At 49.4% G+C, this 17,163-nt stretch overlaps 1 protein-coding gene and 1 long non-coding RNA gene across 2 annotated transcripts in view; one reads left to right on the forward strand and one right to left on the reverse strand.

Moving 5' to 3' along the window:
* The window catches only part of NUDT3 (nudix hydrolase 3), a 22,383-nt gene extending 12,070 nt beyond the window's left edge, over positions 1 to 10,313 (forward strand). Inside the window, exons 3-5 of the mRNA XM_085210591.1 lie at positions 6,458 to 6,502; positions 7,161 to 7,245; positions 7,840 to 10,313. Of these exons, the coding sequence (XP_085066717.1) occupies positions 6,458 to 6,502; positions 7,161 to 7,245; positions 7,840 to 8,009 (300 nt within the window). The 3' untranslated portion in view covers positions 8,010 to 10,313. The remainder of the gene's footprint in view (positions 1 to 6,457; positions 6,503 to 7,160; positions 7,246 to 7,839) is intronic.
* On the reverse strand, positions 9,557 to 17,129 carry LOC146542636 (uncharacterized). The gene is made up of 2 exons (XR_014879954.1): positions 17,044 to 17,129; positions 9,557 to 15,590 (listed from the first exon to the last, which is right to left on the reverse strand). It is a non-coding gene; the product is annotated as an uncharacterized LOC146542636 (long non-coding RNA).
* Between the last annotated feature and the right edge of the window lie 34 nt (positions 17,130 to 17,163).

Here is a 17,163-nt window from a genome sequence, read left to right on the forward strand (position 1 = left end):
CTCGTTAATCCTTCAAATACGAGCCAAAGTGAGTTTAACCAGAACAACGGGAATATTTTTAGCTACAGAGTCCTGCTTTACAACCTAATCATTATTAATTATGAAGTTATTTGATACAGAAGTCAAAGGTTCATTCAGGAGATGCATGGCTTCGCCTTTCAAATCCCTAAAATAAATCTGTATCGACCCTCCCTTTCTCAGGCAGCGAAGCTTGGAAGAGTTGCTCTCTTTCCATGACAGCTCAGTGGTTGAAAGGAAGCCTTGGCGTGGACTCAATCTGCAGAGAAGGAACTGGTTTGGGCTGGCTGAGATAATCCCCTCTCACTCAGCTGGTGTTCCCTCGCTCACGTGGACTGGTGCCCAATGAGGGTGTAATTCAAACTGTGGCAGCCTGGCAGGGTTGAGTCATTCCCAGCAAAGCACCTATGTGCTCCAATGCTGCTCGACAAACGGCAAACACGGCGAGCTCAGAAAGCTGCAGGGTGCCCAGCAGAGTGCTGACCTCCGCCACACGTCCTGATGGTGCTGTGCAGTGGGAGGCCGTGGGGTAAAGGCTCTCCTGCAGGCCTGTCGTGTGGATAGAATTACCTGAGCACTCCTACAGGGCATGGTCAGAGCAGCTGAAAAACACAGGGCAGCTCGTAGGCTTATAAGGCCTTCCTCAAATCTGTTTGTGTTCCAGCGCTCTGCTCGCAATATGTACACCAAATTAGAATGTATATCAACTGCCTTGGGCTCAGTGAGCTGTTTACTGTAAAACGTTGCTGGGGAATGTGCATGTGAGAGGGAAATGTTTGCTACACTCGTGCTGTAAAGGACTTGTGCAGCCTCCACTGCTGATCTGGCAGGGGCAGTGTTTTAGGAGGCTGCTTGCTGGGCAACTGGTGTGCGTGCTAGCTGTGCTAGCTAGAGCTCGCTGGTGAGAATTAGGCTGCTAATCCTTGTTCATCCTTTCATGTGAATTTCAGCTTTTTTGGTGGGTGGGTGGGTGGGCTGCAGCTGAGGCTGCTTTCTGTGCAGGTTTGCTGCTTCTGCTCCTCTCCTGGGACAGGTCACGGAGAGGCAGCAGGTCGGCTAAGCAGCTCCCAGTGCCTGCTTTAGGAGAGAGAAAACCCAGTGTTCCTGTGCTGTGTGCACAGCAGTGGTTGTCCTGCAGGAAGGTGGCTTGTGTGCTGAGCAGTCACGGAGGAAATTTGCAGACTTGCATTTGCTGGTGTTGGTATGCCTTTTCCTTTTTAATAAGAGCCAGTTGGAAGAGCTGGAAGGACTCAATTCCCTTTCAGTTGTGGTCTCTGTAGATGACAATGGACTGGTTTTTTTCAACTCAGTCATTTTTTTGCATGGTATGCGTTTTCTTTTCAAAATACGCTTCCCTAAATGAAGCTTGTAACTTGTGCATTCTGTGTTTTAATTCCATCATCGATGTGTTTGAGCAATCAGACTTCTCCCTCTTTCCAGTTTTCAGCATTTCAGAATGGCTCTTAGGAAAATGAGGCGTTGATTGAGTGAAATCTGCCATCCCTTTGTCCCAGTTTGAGTTCAAGTCCTTGTCCTAGTTTACATAAGGACTCTCCATATTAATCTGTCCCAGCAGATGTATTAAAGCAGGCAGGTACCACCACTTGTCACGCTTACTGCTGTCTGCACGCAGTGCGAAGTGTCGGAGCTCTTTAGGCAGAGTGGCAGCAGATGAGCACTCCAGCTCTGAGTGAGAGCCATCCTTCAGAGTGAGCCCCTTACTTATCATGGAATGATCACACAATCACAGAATGGCCTGGGTTGCAAAGGAGCACAGCGCTCATCCAGTCCCAACCCCCTGCTGTGTGCAGGTCACCAACCAGCAGCCCTGGCTGCCCAGAGCCACATCCAGCCTGGCCCTGAATGCCTGCAGGGATGGGGCATCCAAACCTCCTTGGGCAACCTGTTCAGTGCCTCACCACCCTCTGGGGGAAAAACTTCCTCCTCGTATCCAACCTAAACCTCCCCTGGCTCAGTTTAAAACCATTCTCCCTTATCCTCCCTTATCACTATCCACCCTTCTTCTGGCACACTGCAGCCAGTCGCCCACGCAGCTGTGTGCTCCAGGAGTGCTCTCAGGTTCCCCTTTTGAAAAAGTACATGGCCTTCTAAAGTACTACTTATCACCAGCATAGTGTGTTCTTGGCTTCTTCCTTCTTGGATTTAGTTTCTCTCTGCTGTTGCGTTCTCTCCTCAAAATGAATGTCATGTTGGGAATAAGGGCTTTTCATGGGTGTGAGCAACTGGTGAAGAACATGTTTTAGAAATAGCTGCCTTAAATTAAACTTATTATGGAGTGACTTTGAAGAAAGCCTCCACATTCATCTGTTAAACCCAAAGGCATTTAATTCTGCACTTACAGCATCTTTCACATCCTGACCTTTAAATACTGAGTAAATGTCAAGTTCTATAAAATTACAGAAGTGTTGGTCGTGCTTTCTTCGTGGGGAGCAAAAGAAAGATAAGCTGTGCTTTATCTGTGATCAGACAGACAATGGATGCTGGTATCAGAAGTTGTCCATCTTACAGCACTTTGATCTGGTTGCTGGGCAGTAGTTTCCCTCTCAAGGATGGCTTATAAGCAATCTTTTCAGTTTCATGTGTTCTGTGTGTGATTTAGGATACGAATAATGATGTCTTTCAGTGCTAGCATAGGAAGCACTGTGTTTTATCTGAAATACCATGGCAGGGGTTGTGAACCCTTCATAGGTTTGGTAATACTCTGTGCAAATAGCAGAACAGCTTCACTACTGTGTGTCACCTCACGTACTCAAAACTCATAAAAATGAGTGTAATGCATGGAAATTCTCCACTCTGGTATTGTATAACTGCAGAGGTATGCATCAGCTGTAATGCAGGAAAGAATTAGTTAAATAAATATAACCCTCTCAGACACAGTGAAGACAGCAGGAAGATTTGCCTAGCTGCTGTATAATTGGTGTCTTCAGAACTTGTCTAAGCTAGCAGCCCTTATGGGTGTGATTTACTGCCTTCAGTACTGCAAGCGTTAGAGATTTGGGTGTTTTACCACAGTCCTCTTGCCCAGCAGTAATCTATAGTAGATGCAGGCTTTGAGCCTAATAGAGCAAAGTAAAATAGCTGAAATTCCAACCCACATTTTCCTAGCTCAGATGGAAGGAAATAAAAGCTGTCCCTAGGAACAGATGGTGTTGCTGCAGGCTGCTTTTTGCATTTGACCTGAACTTATTTTCAGCTTTGAAACCTGAACCTGCTGTTCTTGGATGTCTTCGATAATTTTTCTTTATTCGAACAAGTAGTTTCATGAGCAGCAGAGTCAGTAAAACTTCATTTCCTCCCCATTTTGGTTGCTTGTCCTGCGTGCCCAGCCCATCCCTGCCGTGTGCTGGTTTGGGGCAGCTGTGTGCTGCTGGTAGGGACGCTGCTGCTAAGGCTGCCTTCCAGTTAGGACTACCTTAGGCATTGCAAACTGGTTTGGGTCTGCTGGATGCATGGAGCAGAGAATGAGGAGCCTGAACTGCCAGCCTGCTGGCCGCCCTTGCCTGGGGAGCACTGCTGCTCAGTGGAGTTGTGCTCTCAGCCCTGCAGATGGAACACAGTGCTGGGGCTTTTCTGTCTATAGGTGGTGGGTTTAGTAGTGCCCTCCTTGCACAAGTGTGTGCTCTGGGGCTTGCAGCACTGCTGATGTCTGGGGAGGGAGAACACATGCCCAAATAACTCGTGCTGCTGCCAGACACACTGCTGCAGCCCGTGGTTCTCGATCCACTTATTACCAAGGAGAAAATTCCAGAGTCATCTGGTGCAAATTAAGGCTTAGATCCGGTGCCAGTCCTGGGTGAGCCTGTGGCTGGGCTCTAACTTTCCATGAAAATGCTCATCAGCGTGCAGCAGGGATCGGGGGGGAAGGTGCAGAGGGGTTGGTCCCTATTGGAGCCCTAAGAGGAGCCTGGAAGTTCTGCCACGACCCAGCTTTCTTTGCTGGGGGTGGCAGCTAAGGTATTTCACTGTGGTGTCAGTATTTGCAGTACCTGTAAGGTTGGGTGAGAGTCTTGGACTGAAAGATTTCACGTCGATGTGCTTTGCGATCTTCAAGGCTTTACCATTCCTCACTTTGGTTATGGCCAGCCTAATGTTTGATTGAATCACACCACTTATATCACCATTTGCATGTGATAAACTCTCAGACAGAGGAAGCCTTGGCACTTCTTTCAGTTGCCTAATAATCATTCAGTGTGGTTTTCCTACAGCACCTTTGCTTGGTTCACAGTTTTGTTGGTTTCACAGTTTTGTGCCATTTGGATGAGTAAGTCCAGGCTGAGGAGAGAAGAATGTCAGTTTGTAGGCTGAGTGTTACTTTGGATACCTCTTTGCTTCACCAGAACAAAAGGAAGGGCCCCATGCTGCCTGTGTTAGTGCAGGCACGCTGTCAGAGCTGGGCATGGGCTGCTTGGCAGCGCAGTGCTCTTGCTCAGTTTCCAGTCTGTGTAGCTGACTGGAGATGCATTTGTTCTCAGTCAGGTTGGAGAGCAGACAAGAACAACCCTGGCTCTCCATTCAGTGCCTCTGCAGGTAGGGAAGGAGAGCAGTCATTCAGTGATCTCCTCCAGGAGCAAGTGGAGAAAATTGGCTTAAAACCTTGGTTTACCTATCCCATTTGATTGCACTTTATCTTTGGACGTATTTATGTTGTGAACGTGGAAGCCGCCTGTCCTTCGCTTCCTTCCTGCTGGCTGAATGATAGGGCTGCTTATCTAAATAAAATAAAGCCACCATTTGAGATTGCCAAAGGAGTTTCCTTCTTGGAATGAGATCCTTTCGAAGGGTTTGCTGTCTGGTTCACTCCTGAGGGCCATTAGTCCAGCTTAGCAGCAGCAGCAGCTCTTCAGATGAGGTAGAACTGCTCATCTGCAAAGGTCAGCAGGAGCTCTCTGGGCTAGCCATGCATGTGAACGGTGACCTTCATGGAATTGCTCTTTGACTCCAGAAATAGCTTTGTGGTTAATAGCCAGTGACCCACCTATGGGCCAGACGGAACGTCAGAAATACTGATGAGACAATAAATTTCATATCCAAAACCAATGTGGGAGATTGAATTGAAATGCTGCTTCCTATTAGTCGAGCTCAGAGAGTGTGCGATGGAAAGAATGCGGGTTTCAGGGGCAGCTTGGGCTGATGGGAGCTGTAAAGCCCTTGGTTCCTTTGGGGCAGCTCCACCAGCAGCTGTGGGAGCAGCAGTGGTGTTTGCTCTGACTGTTTTGGTTCGGTATGGGCTGGGAACTGAAGCACTTGGCTCTTAATTAATGAGAGGTGCTCCTTTCCAAAAGCATGTGACTAGAGCAGCAGAGTAGTAGCTGAACAAACACAGAACGGTATCCCAGCTGCTCAGGCCAGAGAGTTTGTGTAATTATTAAGCATTTAAATATGTAACTCCCCTCTCCTGAATACCTTTCCCTAAAGAAACCCTAAGCCTGGCTAGCTGAGGCCGCTGTATTGGTGCTGCAGGAGCAGAGGCACTGCTCTCCATGTGCTCCAGCTGCCCGGGTTGGCAGCTCAGTTTACCTTCCAGAGGTGGCCGGGATGTGTGCCGTGTTGTTTCACACCAATTAAGTCACGGAGCAAAATCCCACCTCATCTATAGCACTTGAATTCCAATCGTTTCCAGGCATAAAAAGGAGCGTATGTTATGGGAAGAGGAGGGCTCTGGGGGCAGGAGAGTGGGGTGGCATTTTGCATTCATGCACTTGGAGAATGTGTCTGAGCCCCGGCAGCGTGTGGACGTACGAACAGAAGACCAGCTGGAGGTGGATGCTCAGTGTGTAAGCCACAACTGTTGCTTAGATCTCTCCTCTTTGTCCCAGCGTTTGATTCAGAAATCCTCCTTCATTGTGCACCTGTGCTTTGTGGTATATCAAAAATACTCTTGTTCCTGTTGTGGAGGCCACGTTACAACTTGGAAAGTGTTTTATGTTTGCTGTAGCTTGCTTCAAACGGATGGAGGACATCCCTGAAATGCCTCGGAGATGTCGGGTTGCTTTGGTGCAGTAAGTGGATGTCTGACTCGTGCTTTGAAGTTATTTTCTTAAGCTATACTTCTAAAAAGGTAAAACTGCTGAGCCCCAAAGCGATTTTTATCCGTGCTCAGGCTGTGACGACCTTTAGAGAAGGTTCTGGTAGGAATTCAGGGTGTATTGATGTGCAATTAGTAAAGAGTCATTTTTTGGTTTTTCTCCAGATTGAATTAAGAAACAAAAAATATTTGAGCACAGAAAAAGAAGGGAAGAAATGCTGGGAATGCATGCATGGTTGGAGCTCACAAAACATGTGTATGATTTATTTTGTGACCATTAACTGAATTGCAGCATTTGCTGCTTTTCTAAAGGAGCTGCTCCTGCACAACAAATGGGGAAATGTGTACTGACCTGTTGTTAAAGCCTTTCTTTTTTCCTTTCAACTTTCCTAGGCTGGAGTGAAAGGGACGTTAGGAAGATTGGTGGGGATTTTTGAGGTAAGTTTCAGACACAGTTTAGGGCTGGGAAGTTTGGTTGAATAAAATCCTCTTGGAGCCATAGTCACTTCCCAGTTTGTTGTGAAGTAAGGTGGGTGACTTGTTAGAAGAAGGGCTCAAAGTTCCTCATTTAATTAAAAAAAAAAAAATATATATATATATATATGCTGATCTTTTTGGTGGCACTGCTCACCAGTGATTTCTGCTTCATCTGGAATTAGCAGTGACCAGCCAGCACAGCACTGAATCTTCCCAGTGCCTTCATCCCTTCCTCAGAGCCCCCAAAGCACCAACCAGTCATGAGCACCCACTGTAACATTTCCCAAAGTGGGCTCTGATGTGGAGAGGTGTGAGTGCCCCCAGCAGCAGAGCAGAAACACAGGGGCACTGAGATGTGTGGGCAGGGGGTATCACAGAGAAACTGTTTTACACATTAGGAACTAGAATATTTTTTTTTCGTCTGCTGCCCCTGTGGGTACTTCCAGACCTTTCCTTTAAGATGCAGTATTGTTTAGTTCTTGTTCAGTGAGGGAAGCAGCCCATCGTGCACCATAGCATCCCAGCTGCAGCACGCTGCTTGTAGCTGCCATGCCCTGTGTGCCCACTGCCTTTTCTCCTCTGATCACTTTGTCATTGTTCTGTTCACCTTGCCTTCCAGAATCGGGACAGGAAACACAGGACATATGTTTACGTACTTATTGTCACAGAAGTGTTGGAAGACTGGGAGGACTCTGTCAATATTGGTAAGCTTGGTTGCTTGGGGGAAAAAAAAAAGCTGATCTAATAGTTGGCTCCGTGGCCTGGGAGAACTCATTTCAGCCGTGCAGCTGCCTGTACAGCAGTGCTGTGTTTAATTCCTGCACCAGGCACAGAGCATGAAGAGCTTTCCTTCCTAAAATTAGAAGAAAATGTATGTGGGCAGTGTGGATTAATCATTCTCTATTTTCTTTTGAAATCTTTGCATTTAAATCAGGTTCATAAATGAAAATGAGCCTGTTGTTCCTCAAGTGTTTGCCGATAGCACTGTAGCACCTGTAAGCTGATTTCCTTGGGCTGTGTCCTTCCTGCCTTTACTGAAAGAGCAGGGAATGAGCACTGAGGTTCATTTGCCAATTCACCAAAATTGGCTGATGGTTGAAGTGTTGTGAATCGTCCTAAAATGATTTCTGACTTGAACAGCAAATGCATCCCGGTGTCTTTTGCACTGCCGCTGTGTTATAGGCTGCAACTGTTCTTGCAGCATGTGCACATGGCTGAAAGCTAATCAGCAGCTTTCTTAAACGTAGAAAGGTAACATCATTTTGCTGCACCTACTGATTTTTCTTTTTTGCCTGCAGGAAGGAAAAGGGAATGGTTTAAGATAGAAGATGCCATCAAAGTTCTGCAGTATCACAAACCGGTGCAGGCCTCGTATTTTGAAACCTTGAGGCAAGGCTGCTTGGCAAACAACGGCACTCCAGTCATGACCACGACGTACTCTGAGGGCTCTGTGTCTGACATCAGATGACTGAGGACGTCCCTGTGAGAGAGATTTTGAAAAACAGACTGAAACTTGGATTCCCCCCCCCTCCCCTTTTTCACATGCCTCCTCTATCAAACAAGGCATGGGCAGCAGCCTGTGGCAGAGCAAGTGTTAAGAGTGCTGCAATTTAGTGCAAGGTGGGATTTTTTTTGTTGTTGTTGTTGGCTTTTTTTTTTTGTTGTTGTTGTTTTTTGCTTTTTTGGATATGTATTTTGTAAAATACATTTTGTGCATGAAGTGCCCCTTTCCCGTTACACCGCTTCCATTGCCTGGCGAGTGAGGCTGCCAGTTTTGCCTCTGCCTTGTGTTCTGAAGTGTCCCATTTGTGTCATCCCAGCCATAGCCACTTTTTTTTTTTTTTTTTAATTAAAAGACTTCAAATGTGAGATCAGCTCTTTAAGTCTTAGCCTGTACTGTAAGGTGCTGTTTGGACCTGCGTGGCGGTCACTTTCAGCACATGTATATAAACAAGACTTTTTTTTTTTTTTAGATGGAGAATCTAACATTTTAATTTTTTTTTAATCCTGGTCTGCTTCTGAAAAGAAGGGTTCATAATTAATCTGTTTGCCTTTTGTTCTGTTTTTTTTTTTCTCTAAAAATACACATTCTGTGACAGTGCTAGTGGCTGGGCCAGTTTACTCCCCATTCAGCAACTCCCCATTTGGTGCAGTGACTCTTGAAGTTGAGGGCAGAGTTTTGATCACCTGCAGACATCCCTGCTGCTCAGTCGCTTCTCCTGCAGCTTCTGCCGCCGTTTCTGCTTTCACATCAAAATGAAACAAAAAGAGTCGGTCTTTTAAGGCTTGGCCAAAAATAAATAGCCTCAGAAACGCTACGGTAGGAAACAAATGTCACTGTCTGTGGTAGGAAGCGGGGATTCAGAGGGGGCTCAAAGTCTGACAAACTGGAGTGTCAATCACCAATGCTGTTCTGCTGATCCTGCTGCATTCTGCTGATGTCTCTTCTTGTCCACATGCCTTATACCGTGCTGAACTGGATATCCTAATTTGTGCTAAAGCATCGGATTGTACTTACTGAGTGCTGCTGCGCCAACCCTCGGCTGGATAACCGTGTATATCCCTGAGAAGGAGCCCAGGGGGAAAAATTCAGGTGTTCAGTCTCTTGTCCTGTGGCTCTGCAGCACTCGCAGTTGCACCATGGAGCACATTCAGAATGTTTAAGCTCTCCCTCCGTGACAGGTACAGCTGACTCCTGAGCAGAATTGCTAGTTGGAGAAGTACACCGTTGGTAGGATAGCTTCCCTGATGCATTGGCACACTTCACTTTTTTTTTGTTGTTGTTGTTGTTCTGTTTTTATTGATGTAAGTTTCATGCTGTCTTGATTTGCCAACAGTGTTGTCTAGTTGGGAAATAAAATGGGAAGGGTTGGGGTTGGGGGTGGGTTGGGACAGGTACAATTTTGGGAGGGGCATTAATTAATCCCTGGCTTGGGACAAGAAGCAGTTGCTGAATTCAGTAACTTCTCTTTTGTCAGAACATAGCCAAGATGTGAAATTAAATCTGCAGTACTCTTTTTTTTTTTTTTTTTTTTCCTCTTTATTTAACAAAAAAATATTCTAATAAATACTCACTGTTCAGAGTTTTCTCTCTTCCCAAGAAGCACTTAACATATGAAAATCTGATAGAAATATCCATGGAGCTCGGGACAAGGGGGATTGGTATCCTTGCAGCTTTGGCAAGAAGCTGTTCATTTTCAGATCCTGTTCTGTTCCTGTACTTGTTCTCCCTGCTTTCATCGACGTGGGGTAGCCAGGCCAAAAGCAGTGCCAGTGATTGCTGACATGAAAAACCATGCATAAGAAAAAGCTGAGAGGCATTATTCAAGGAGTAGCCTGGAATGGAGCCTGAATTACACCAGTTCAGTTCACTTCAACTTAGAGACGAATGTACAATGCTGTCCTACTCTCTGCTGATGGGTCTGAACCAAACTCTCACAAGGGCTTCAATCTTGTCTTTGGGAGTGTACGAGGATTCCAGCAGTCTGCTGTTACCGAGCCCTGAGTGGCACCTAACACAGCCACCTACTGCCTTCACTTGAGTTCTTGTCTTACTGTACAGATCAGTGTGTGGAGAATGCTTTGCAACAAAACAGCTGGTCCTCCTGAAAGAGTGATTGCAGTTTTAATATCGACAGCATGCACACTTTTTGTTTATAAACTAAAAAATGTTTTTACAGGGCTGTTAAACTGACAATTTAGGGTAGAAAATTGTTAATGATTTGCTAATGGCTTATTTGTTTGGGTCAGAAAAATAAATTGTGCCAAGAAAGTGTTCTAATGTGGCATGAATTGATGCTGTTAACACAGTAACGTGGAGTGGCTGATATTATGCCTTCTGAACTGGAATTAGCTCCTGGGGCAGAAAAAGCTTTTATTCAACAGGTGTGGATTTGGGAACAGGACTCAGTCTTGTTCCACCTACAAATTCCCACCTTCCTCAGCATCTGAGATCTTCCGTAGTGACTGGCGGAGCTGCATTGCACGCCAGGGAGGCTCTGCCTAAATTGTGCTGAATTGGTTTGGGATCCCCAGTCTCGCTGCCTTGCTCAGTGAGTTGGTAAGGAGCTGTTCTGAAAGTGGCTCCCTGGGTTTGGAGTGGAGATGGTGGAGGTGCAGAGGGCTGCTATTGTGAGCACTGCTAAAACCCCACCACGTGCAACCTGTAGGGTCGGGCTCAGTCTCCCAGCCTTGCTAGAACTGGTGCTATTTTGAGCTAGTGGAATTGTTACCTCCAGCTGTGTCCTGTCTGGAGTGTCCCCTTAAGCCTAGCATTATGAACCTGTCGTTACGACGTGTCTCAGCTTCCTGTTCAAGAGTAATATTCTTTGCTTGGCTTTCTGCATAGCTGTGGATGTTTGGCGCTGGTGTAGCTGTAGGTGTTCTCTAACAAAAGCAGATGCCTCGTTCAGACAAGCTGCAAGTTTGCTGCAAATTCATCAAGTCACCCCAAAGCTGCAGGATTCACGTGCCTGGGTTGCTGAAAGCAATGCTTGGGTAAACGCCAGCCCTGTTTGTGGTGCACCAGCTTCAGCTCAGAGTGGCTCTATCCATCATCACACCTTTGGGGGACGGGCTGCTGGAAGCCAAACTTCCAGTGTCCTCTGCAGCTTCTTCACTACAGTATTCCTTTCTCCCTCGTTGCTGTACGTATGCATTGTGCACGTAGGATGCTTTGCTGAGAGGCAAGGGAGAGGGGAGAATGTGAGCAAAATGCCTGGGATGCTTCAGTAGTGGGGTGCTCTGTGCCCTGAGTGACACCTCAGGGTTGTGGGGTCAGTGATGCAGTGGCAGTAAAGGGGAGGTGTGCCGTATAGAATACAGGGCTTCTCTATGGGACCAGTTCCCAATTTTGGCACTTCCTCCAGTCTTGTCAGAATTAAATCCTGGTGTCAGTGACTTGCATCCTCCCATCTGGATTTATAGATATATTTGGGACCTTAATGGAGAAGGGAAGTGCATTTGGCACTTAGACACCTCTGCTTAGCGTGATTATCCCTTAAACCCCAAATACTAACACAGTGCTGGCTCATCTGACAGGGCAGCTTGGGTTACTGCTGCTGCAGCAGCATGCAAGGCTAAGCTGGTGCCAACCAACGGGTTTGCTGCTATTTGTTCTATTCTATGGACTCCAGCATCGGAGCAGGAGAAGAAGAAGGACACCTTCCAGTGCTGCTTGGTTCTTCCAGAAGGTGCTGGTCAGCCCCAGTGCTGCTCTAATGGCTCTACCTGAGGCTTAACACACCAGAGGAGGTGGATGTCCTTGTGTGGAGGAGTCCCAAATGTAATTAAGCTCATTGGGATTGAAACTGCCCCACTGTCGAGCTGTAGGAAACCTCTCTGATGGGGTTTTGGAGTGGTGGGAGGGTGATTTCTGCGCACAGATCAGTGGGAGTTTGGAAACGGTGCGGTAGCAAACGTACAGTGTGAGACTGCTGGAGTTGTGGCTGTAAAATGATTTCTTGGTTTCAGATTCAGGCTTAGCTCTGTGCGGCCTTCCAAGGGCGAGTTTAAGAGGAAGGAATTATTTCAATTGAAAACAACACGAGAAGCATTCCCTCTTCCATGGAGAAGCCTCACCACATGGGATGTGGTAGATGTGCCCCATGGCTGTGGCTGCTGGGGTGTGAGAGAGGCTGAGGGCAATTGCAAAGACACCAGAGGGGAGATGCTGCCCTTGGAGGTGGCCAGGAAGGGGTTGAGTGAGGCTGGTTCTCCATTGTTCCTGAAATCTGGCATTCAGTGCTGCTGGTTGCTGCACAAAGATGGACTGTTGGGATTCACACAATCGTTCATTGGTGATGGGGAAGCTCAGTGCTAGCAGATGGCAGGGAGGTTTGCACCTCCTTGATCTGTTGGTCGTGTCCTTAGCAGAGCTGTTCTGTGCTGTCCTGCGGGCAGCTGGAGCTCAGCAATGCCGTGCTGCTTTCCTTGGCATTGCAGCAGCTTCCAAACAGGGATGCTTGGCATCTGCCACGCTGGGCACGTGGCCTGGCTGAGCGGTGCTCGGGGTTGCTCTCAACTTTGGAAGCTAAAATAATGTTGGTTGGGTCACCTTTAGCAAAAAGGTGGGTGAGGAGTTCTGATGGTCAGCTAGCTAACTTCGTTTAATGCATTTGAACAGAGCTGAAGCTGTGGGCTGGCATTACTGATAAACTCAGTTCACCAGTAGCTAATTAAAACCTGATAGAAGGAGGGTAGAACATGACCTTTAGTGGAGAGGTACCTCATTATGGGTCTCTTACAGCTGCTGCTGGGATCAGCTGGGAGGGAGAGCACCTGGCTTGTTAGAGCTTTGCTCTTTCCGTCCCCCATCCCTTAATTGTGCACCGTGAGTTTAAGATGCAGGAAGAGCTTGGGAGCATCCGTGGGTTCTCTTGGTGGAAGACCTGCAGGCATTTCACCAAGCTGTTCTGCTCTGAGAAAGGATCAGATGCACAGAGAAATGGAGCCTCTTCAGGGCTGTCCTCAGGTCAAATCTCTCCGCTTGCTTTGCAATAGAAGGGTGGCACAGACGGGTGACTGCATATCTGAGTCTCTGGGAGCTGTTTCTCTTCCATTTGCAGGATGTGGTTCCTTCTGACATCGGTTTGATTCCAGCTTAGCAGCAGAGGGGCATTCTGTAAGAGCAGAAGTGCTGCGTGATGTGGGCATGGAGCTGGGCAGCCAGCACCCACTGCAGTGCCTGCATTCCTCTGGCTGCAGGGGAAAGCAGGAGGAAGGGACTGACAGCCATGAACATCAGCCTTGCTGCCAGGCAGGGGTGCGTTGTGCTTCTTTGCAGCGAGGTTTCTGTTGAGCAGTTCAGCTCAGTGTGATCTTGGATGTGCCTTAAAGCAAAGTCCTTAAACTGAAAAATGCAAAGGAGGTGGAATCTGCTGGAGCGTGGCTTTTCCTCTAGCGCAGACCCTTAGCATTCAGTGGCTAAAAATGTGGGCAGGGAATGTCAGGAATCCTCACTTTCATTCCCAGCTCAGCTCCGCTCTCCCACTTAATGGCGCAGCATCATCTAGTGGCTGTGTGGGCCTCGGGGTGCTGCTGTGTTCCCGTCTTGTCTGAGTGTGACACCTCATCTGTCCTCGGTTCTGTCGCTGCTGGGGTGAGACTGGGTGCAGTTCTGGCTCTGATGGTAGGAGGCGAATGGAAAGGTGCCGTGGTGTGGAGGCTGTGCTGTCCTGAGGTCTGTACGTAATTAAAAGGCGTAGATGGGTGTGAAAGAACACTTAACTGGATTGAAGGTGTCTTTTGGGGGTTTTATAAAATCTCTTCTTGGTGCTAGTGGTCGGGGGTGGTTTTGGTTTTGTTTTTCTTGGGGGGAGGAAGGGGGGGGGAGGAGGGAAATGGGGAATGTTGACATTACTTTTGAGAAATCCGCTCAGAAAGGAATCTCAGGTGGTTCAGGAGTGTTTGCTGAACATCTCGTATGTCCTATTTTGTATTCATTGAGCTGGGAGGTTTGGAACCACCGCCTTGCAGTTTCACTTAGTCTTCTGAGCTCTGCACCCAGTGCTGGCAGCATCCCTGAGCAGAGAGCAGAGCCCATAGCGTGGCAGTGGGATCAATACCCAGGGAATGCAGTGTACCAACTAGATGCCAGTAAGTGCGAGCAGCTGTCAGCCTGTTCCATTGCCTCCATAACCACGACACCCCCAAGGCTGCCTGCTCTCACCCAGCTCCTGGCCTCTCTGTTCCCAGGGGATGAGGTTTGAACACTGCAGACTCATTCATTAAACACTTCCAACTCATTCAGGGCTTTGGGTCTGGGCTGGGGCTGCACAACTGCAGTGGCAGAGTGCAGTCAGCATCACTCCAGGTGCTCCTGCTCTGTGCAAATCAATGCTTTCAGCTGGGAGGTGCCAGTGAGCGGCTGTTGGCTTCAGGTGGAAATGTCAAACTGATGTGGGGAGCAAAGCTGGGAGAGCTGAGAGCAGCTCTCATCATCAGCACTGCGTTCTCCATGAATCCCAGATGGATTTGGACACTTAATTCCCCTCATCCACTGGGTTTTTCTCGCTGCAGAATTTTGTTCCTCGCCCCTGTGCTTTGTGTTTCTAAGTTTATGACATATTAAGTGGAAATGGTTTGCAAAAACACTTTATGACTGCAAGGGCACTTTGGCAATCTTGCGTTTCTCTTTTTTACTGACTTGGACTCGTTCTTATTACAACTAAAATTCTGGTTAGGTTTTCCTAGAGGGTCAGCTCGTAGTTGGAGCCTACCAGTGTCACAGATCCTTCCTTCCTGCTCAGAGCTGGCTAGCAAGTTTAGCATCAACCTATGTGATTTTGATCTTCCCATCTGCGGGGTTTCCGGGGAGAGCAGAGATCTCCATGCACCCCGTGCAACCCAGTGCTGCTTTTGGGGTGAGCTGTGTGCTGGGTGTTGGCTCTATCCAGCTGTGCCATGCACAGCAGCTCAGTGCAGGGCTGCCTGCACCCCTGTGTGTGCTGGAGAAGAAAGATATAATAATAAAAAAAAACAAAAAAAACCCCCACTCGACAAAAAGCTGGATGTGAGTTGGATGAGCTGTAGGCTGTAACTCAGTGCCAACCAATAAACACACCCATATTGCACACAGCTCTGCTTGCTGCCTGGTCTCTCGTCTTCGTGTGCACCTGTGGGGATGGGGTGGAGGCGCCACGGGGAAGAGCCCCCACTGCTGCCCCTTGCTGTGTCTGGGATTTGGAGGAGCAAATGCTGAGATGGGTGAGAGCCCTTCAGGTTCCATGCAGAGGGGACTGTGCCGGAGGATTGGGGTGAGCTGTAAGGCATGGTCTCGCTCGGACATTTCCAGCTCTGAATTGTGGAGCAGGGCTGTTGACAGTGCTCATAAGCTGCTCACAGCTGTGCTGCAAAGCCCACAGGTGGAAATGGCTTTCTGCTTCTGCTGCGGGGATGCAGAGCACCAGCAGCACCCTGTATCCATCCTCACTGATGTTCATCACTGACTGCTCAGCACTGTGTCTGCCCAGGACTCTGTTCCAGGTGTGGCATCGCGCTGCTGGTCCATCCGCAGCCCCGGCTGATGTACAGCACAACGATGGAGCTCCTTTGGGAAGTCAAAGGTGACTTTGGGTTACGTTAATTTTCTGATATCAAACCCATCGCCCACTGCAGACAGGAGTTGCAGAGATGCTGTGAGCACAGTATGGGAGGGTTGTTTTTTTTTGGGGGGAGCAGAGCAGCCTGTTGGCTCTGCCGCTGCTCTCTGCTGCAGGTCTGCTCACTCTGCTGGCCCCCCTGGTCACAAAGGGGCTGTTTCCCCAAAGTTGGTGGTGATGCTCTCATTCTGCTGCCTGATGTTTCCGGGAGGGACTAAGGGTGATTTCCTTGGGGCTGAGCAGCACCTGTGCTCCCCCAGCCCTCGTGCTTGCTCACTCTCTCCAAGGAACTTTCCTAGAAACTGCAGATCTTATTTTTAGGTGCAGCAATGTCAGGCTTGGGGAGGGAAGAGGGGGGAGCAGCGAGCAGGAGGCTCCCATGGCTGCTGATGTGGGAGCAGGGCTGAGGCTGGTTTGGGAAAGACATGGAATGTGTGGTTTGGGATGCAGGGGATGCAGAGGATGTATGGGGTATGGTGAGCCCCATGGGGTGAGCTGTGCAAGCAGGGTTTTGGGGGTGATGGCTCTCCTTCTCCTGAGCATCCTGTCCTGGTCTATTCCTTCTGTCCCCATTGGAGGGGACCTCTGGGGGCCAAGGGGAGGCAGCAGAGACCTGGTGGGACCAGTGAGGGCAACACAGCCACCAGCATTGCAGGGGCACTGGGATGACAGGGACTGGGGACAATGGGACACCGGAGGAGCCTCACAGCCTGGGGACAGACCAGCCCTGCCCCTTCCCACTAAAACAAAGGGTTTTAGCACCCCAGATCAGGGAATGTCCCTAAGGAGGGCTGGAACCAACCCCCGCCCCAAGCTCCGTGCTGTCCCTGTCCCCTCTTGGCCTATTTTTTTTTCCTTCCTTTCCCCCTTCTTCCTTTTTTGAATTCTTTTCTATTTCACCCATTTCTCTCACTGCCCCCCCGGTCTCTGCTGCCCCCTAGCGGCCGAGCGGCGGCACTGCGCGGCGTTCAGAGCCACGCCCCCTTACGTAAAGCCACGCCTACATTTAAGCCCCACCCCAACACAAAAAGCCCCGCCCCGCTGTCACGCGCTGCGCGGGTTCCGGGTGCGGGCGGTGCGCGCAGGTGGGGCGGGGCGGGAGCGCGCGGGGGGGGGGGGGGGCACGGAGCGGAGTGGTGCGGGGAGGGGGGGGAGCGGACGGGGCGAGCGATGCATGGAAAGCGCTGGGGGGGTACGGAGCGCGGAGGGGCGCAGAGCTCGGAGGGGTGCATGGCGCGGGGGGGCGGTACCGCGTGTGGGATCTGCAGTGCCGTGTCGTAGCGGGAAGGGCTGCGATGGGGGGTGGCGGTGCGTGGCCGGATTTCTTTGAGGGGAGCAGCACAGCAGCCCCTGGGTGCTCAGCCCCCCTCCGCCCCCCCACCATCCCCGGCCCGTTCTTACCTAGGGCCCCACGCAGGGAGGCCGGACGGCAACCCACGGGTGTCCCTTCCTGCTGCGTCCTCGTGGCTGAGCGCTGCGTGACCCACCCGCCCCCCCGGCGCACCCCACGCCGTCATTACC

Source organism: Meleagris gallopavo, chromosome 28 (genome assembly GCF_905368555.1).
Source record: "Meleagris gallopavo chromosome 28, MGAL_WU_HG_1.1, whole genome shotgun sequence".
Lineage (NCBI taxonomy): Eukaryota > Metazoa > Chordata > Aves > Galliformes > Phasianidae > Meleagris > Meleagris gallopavo.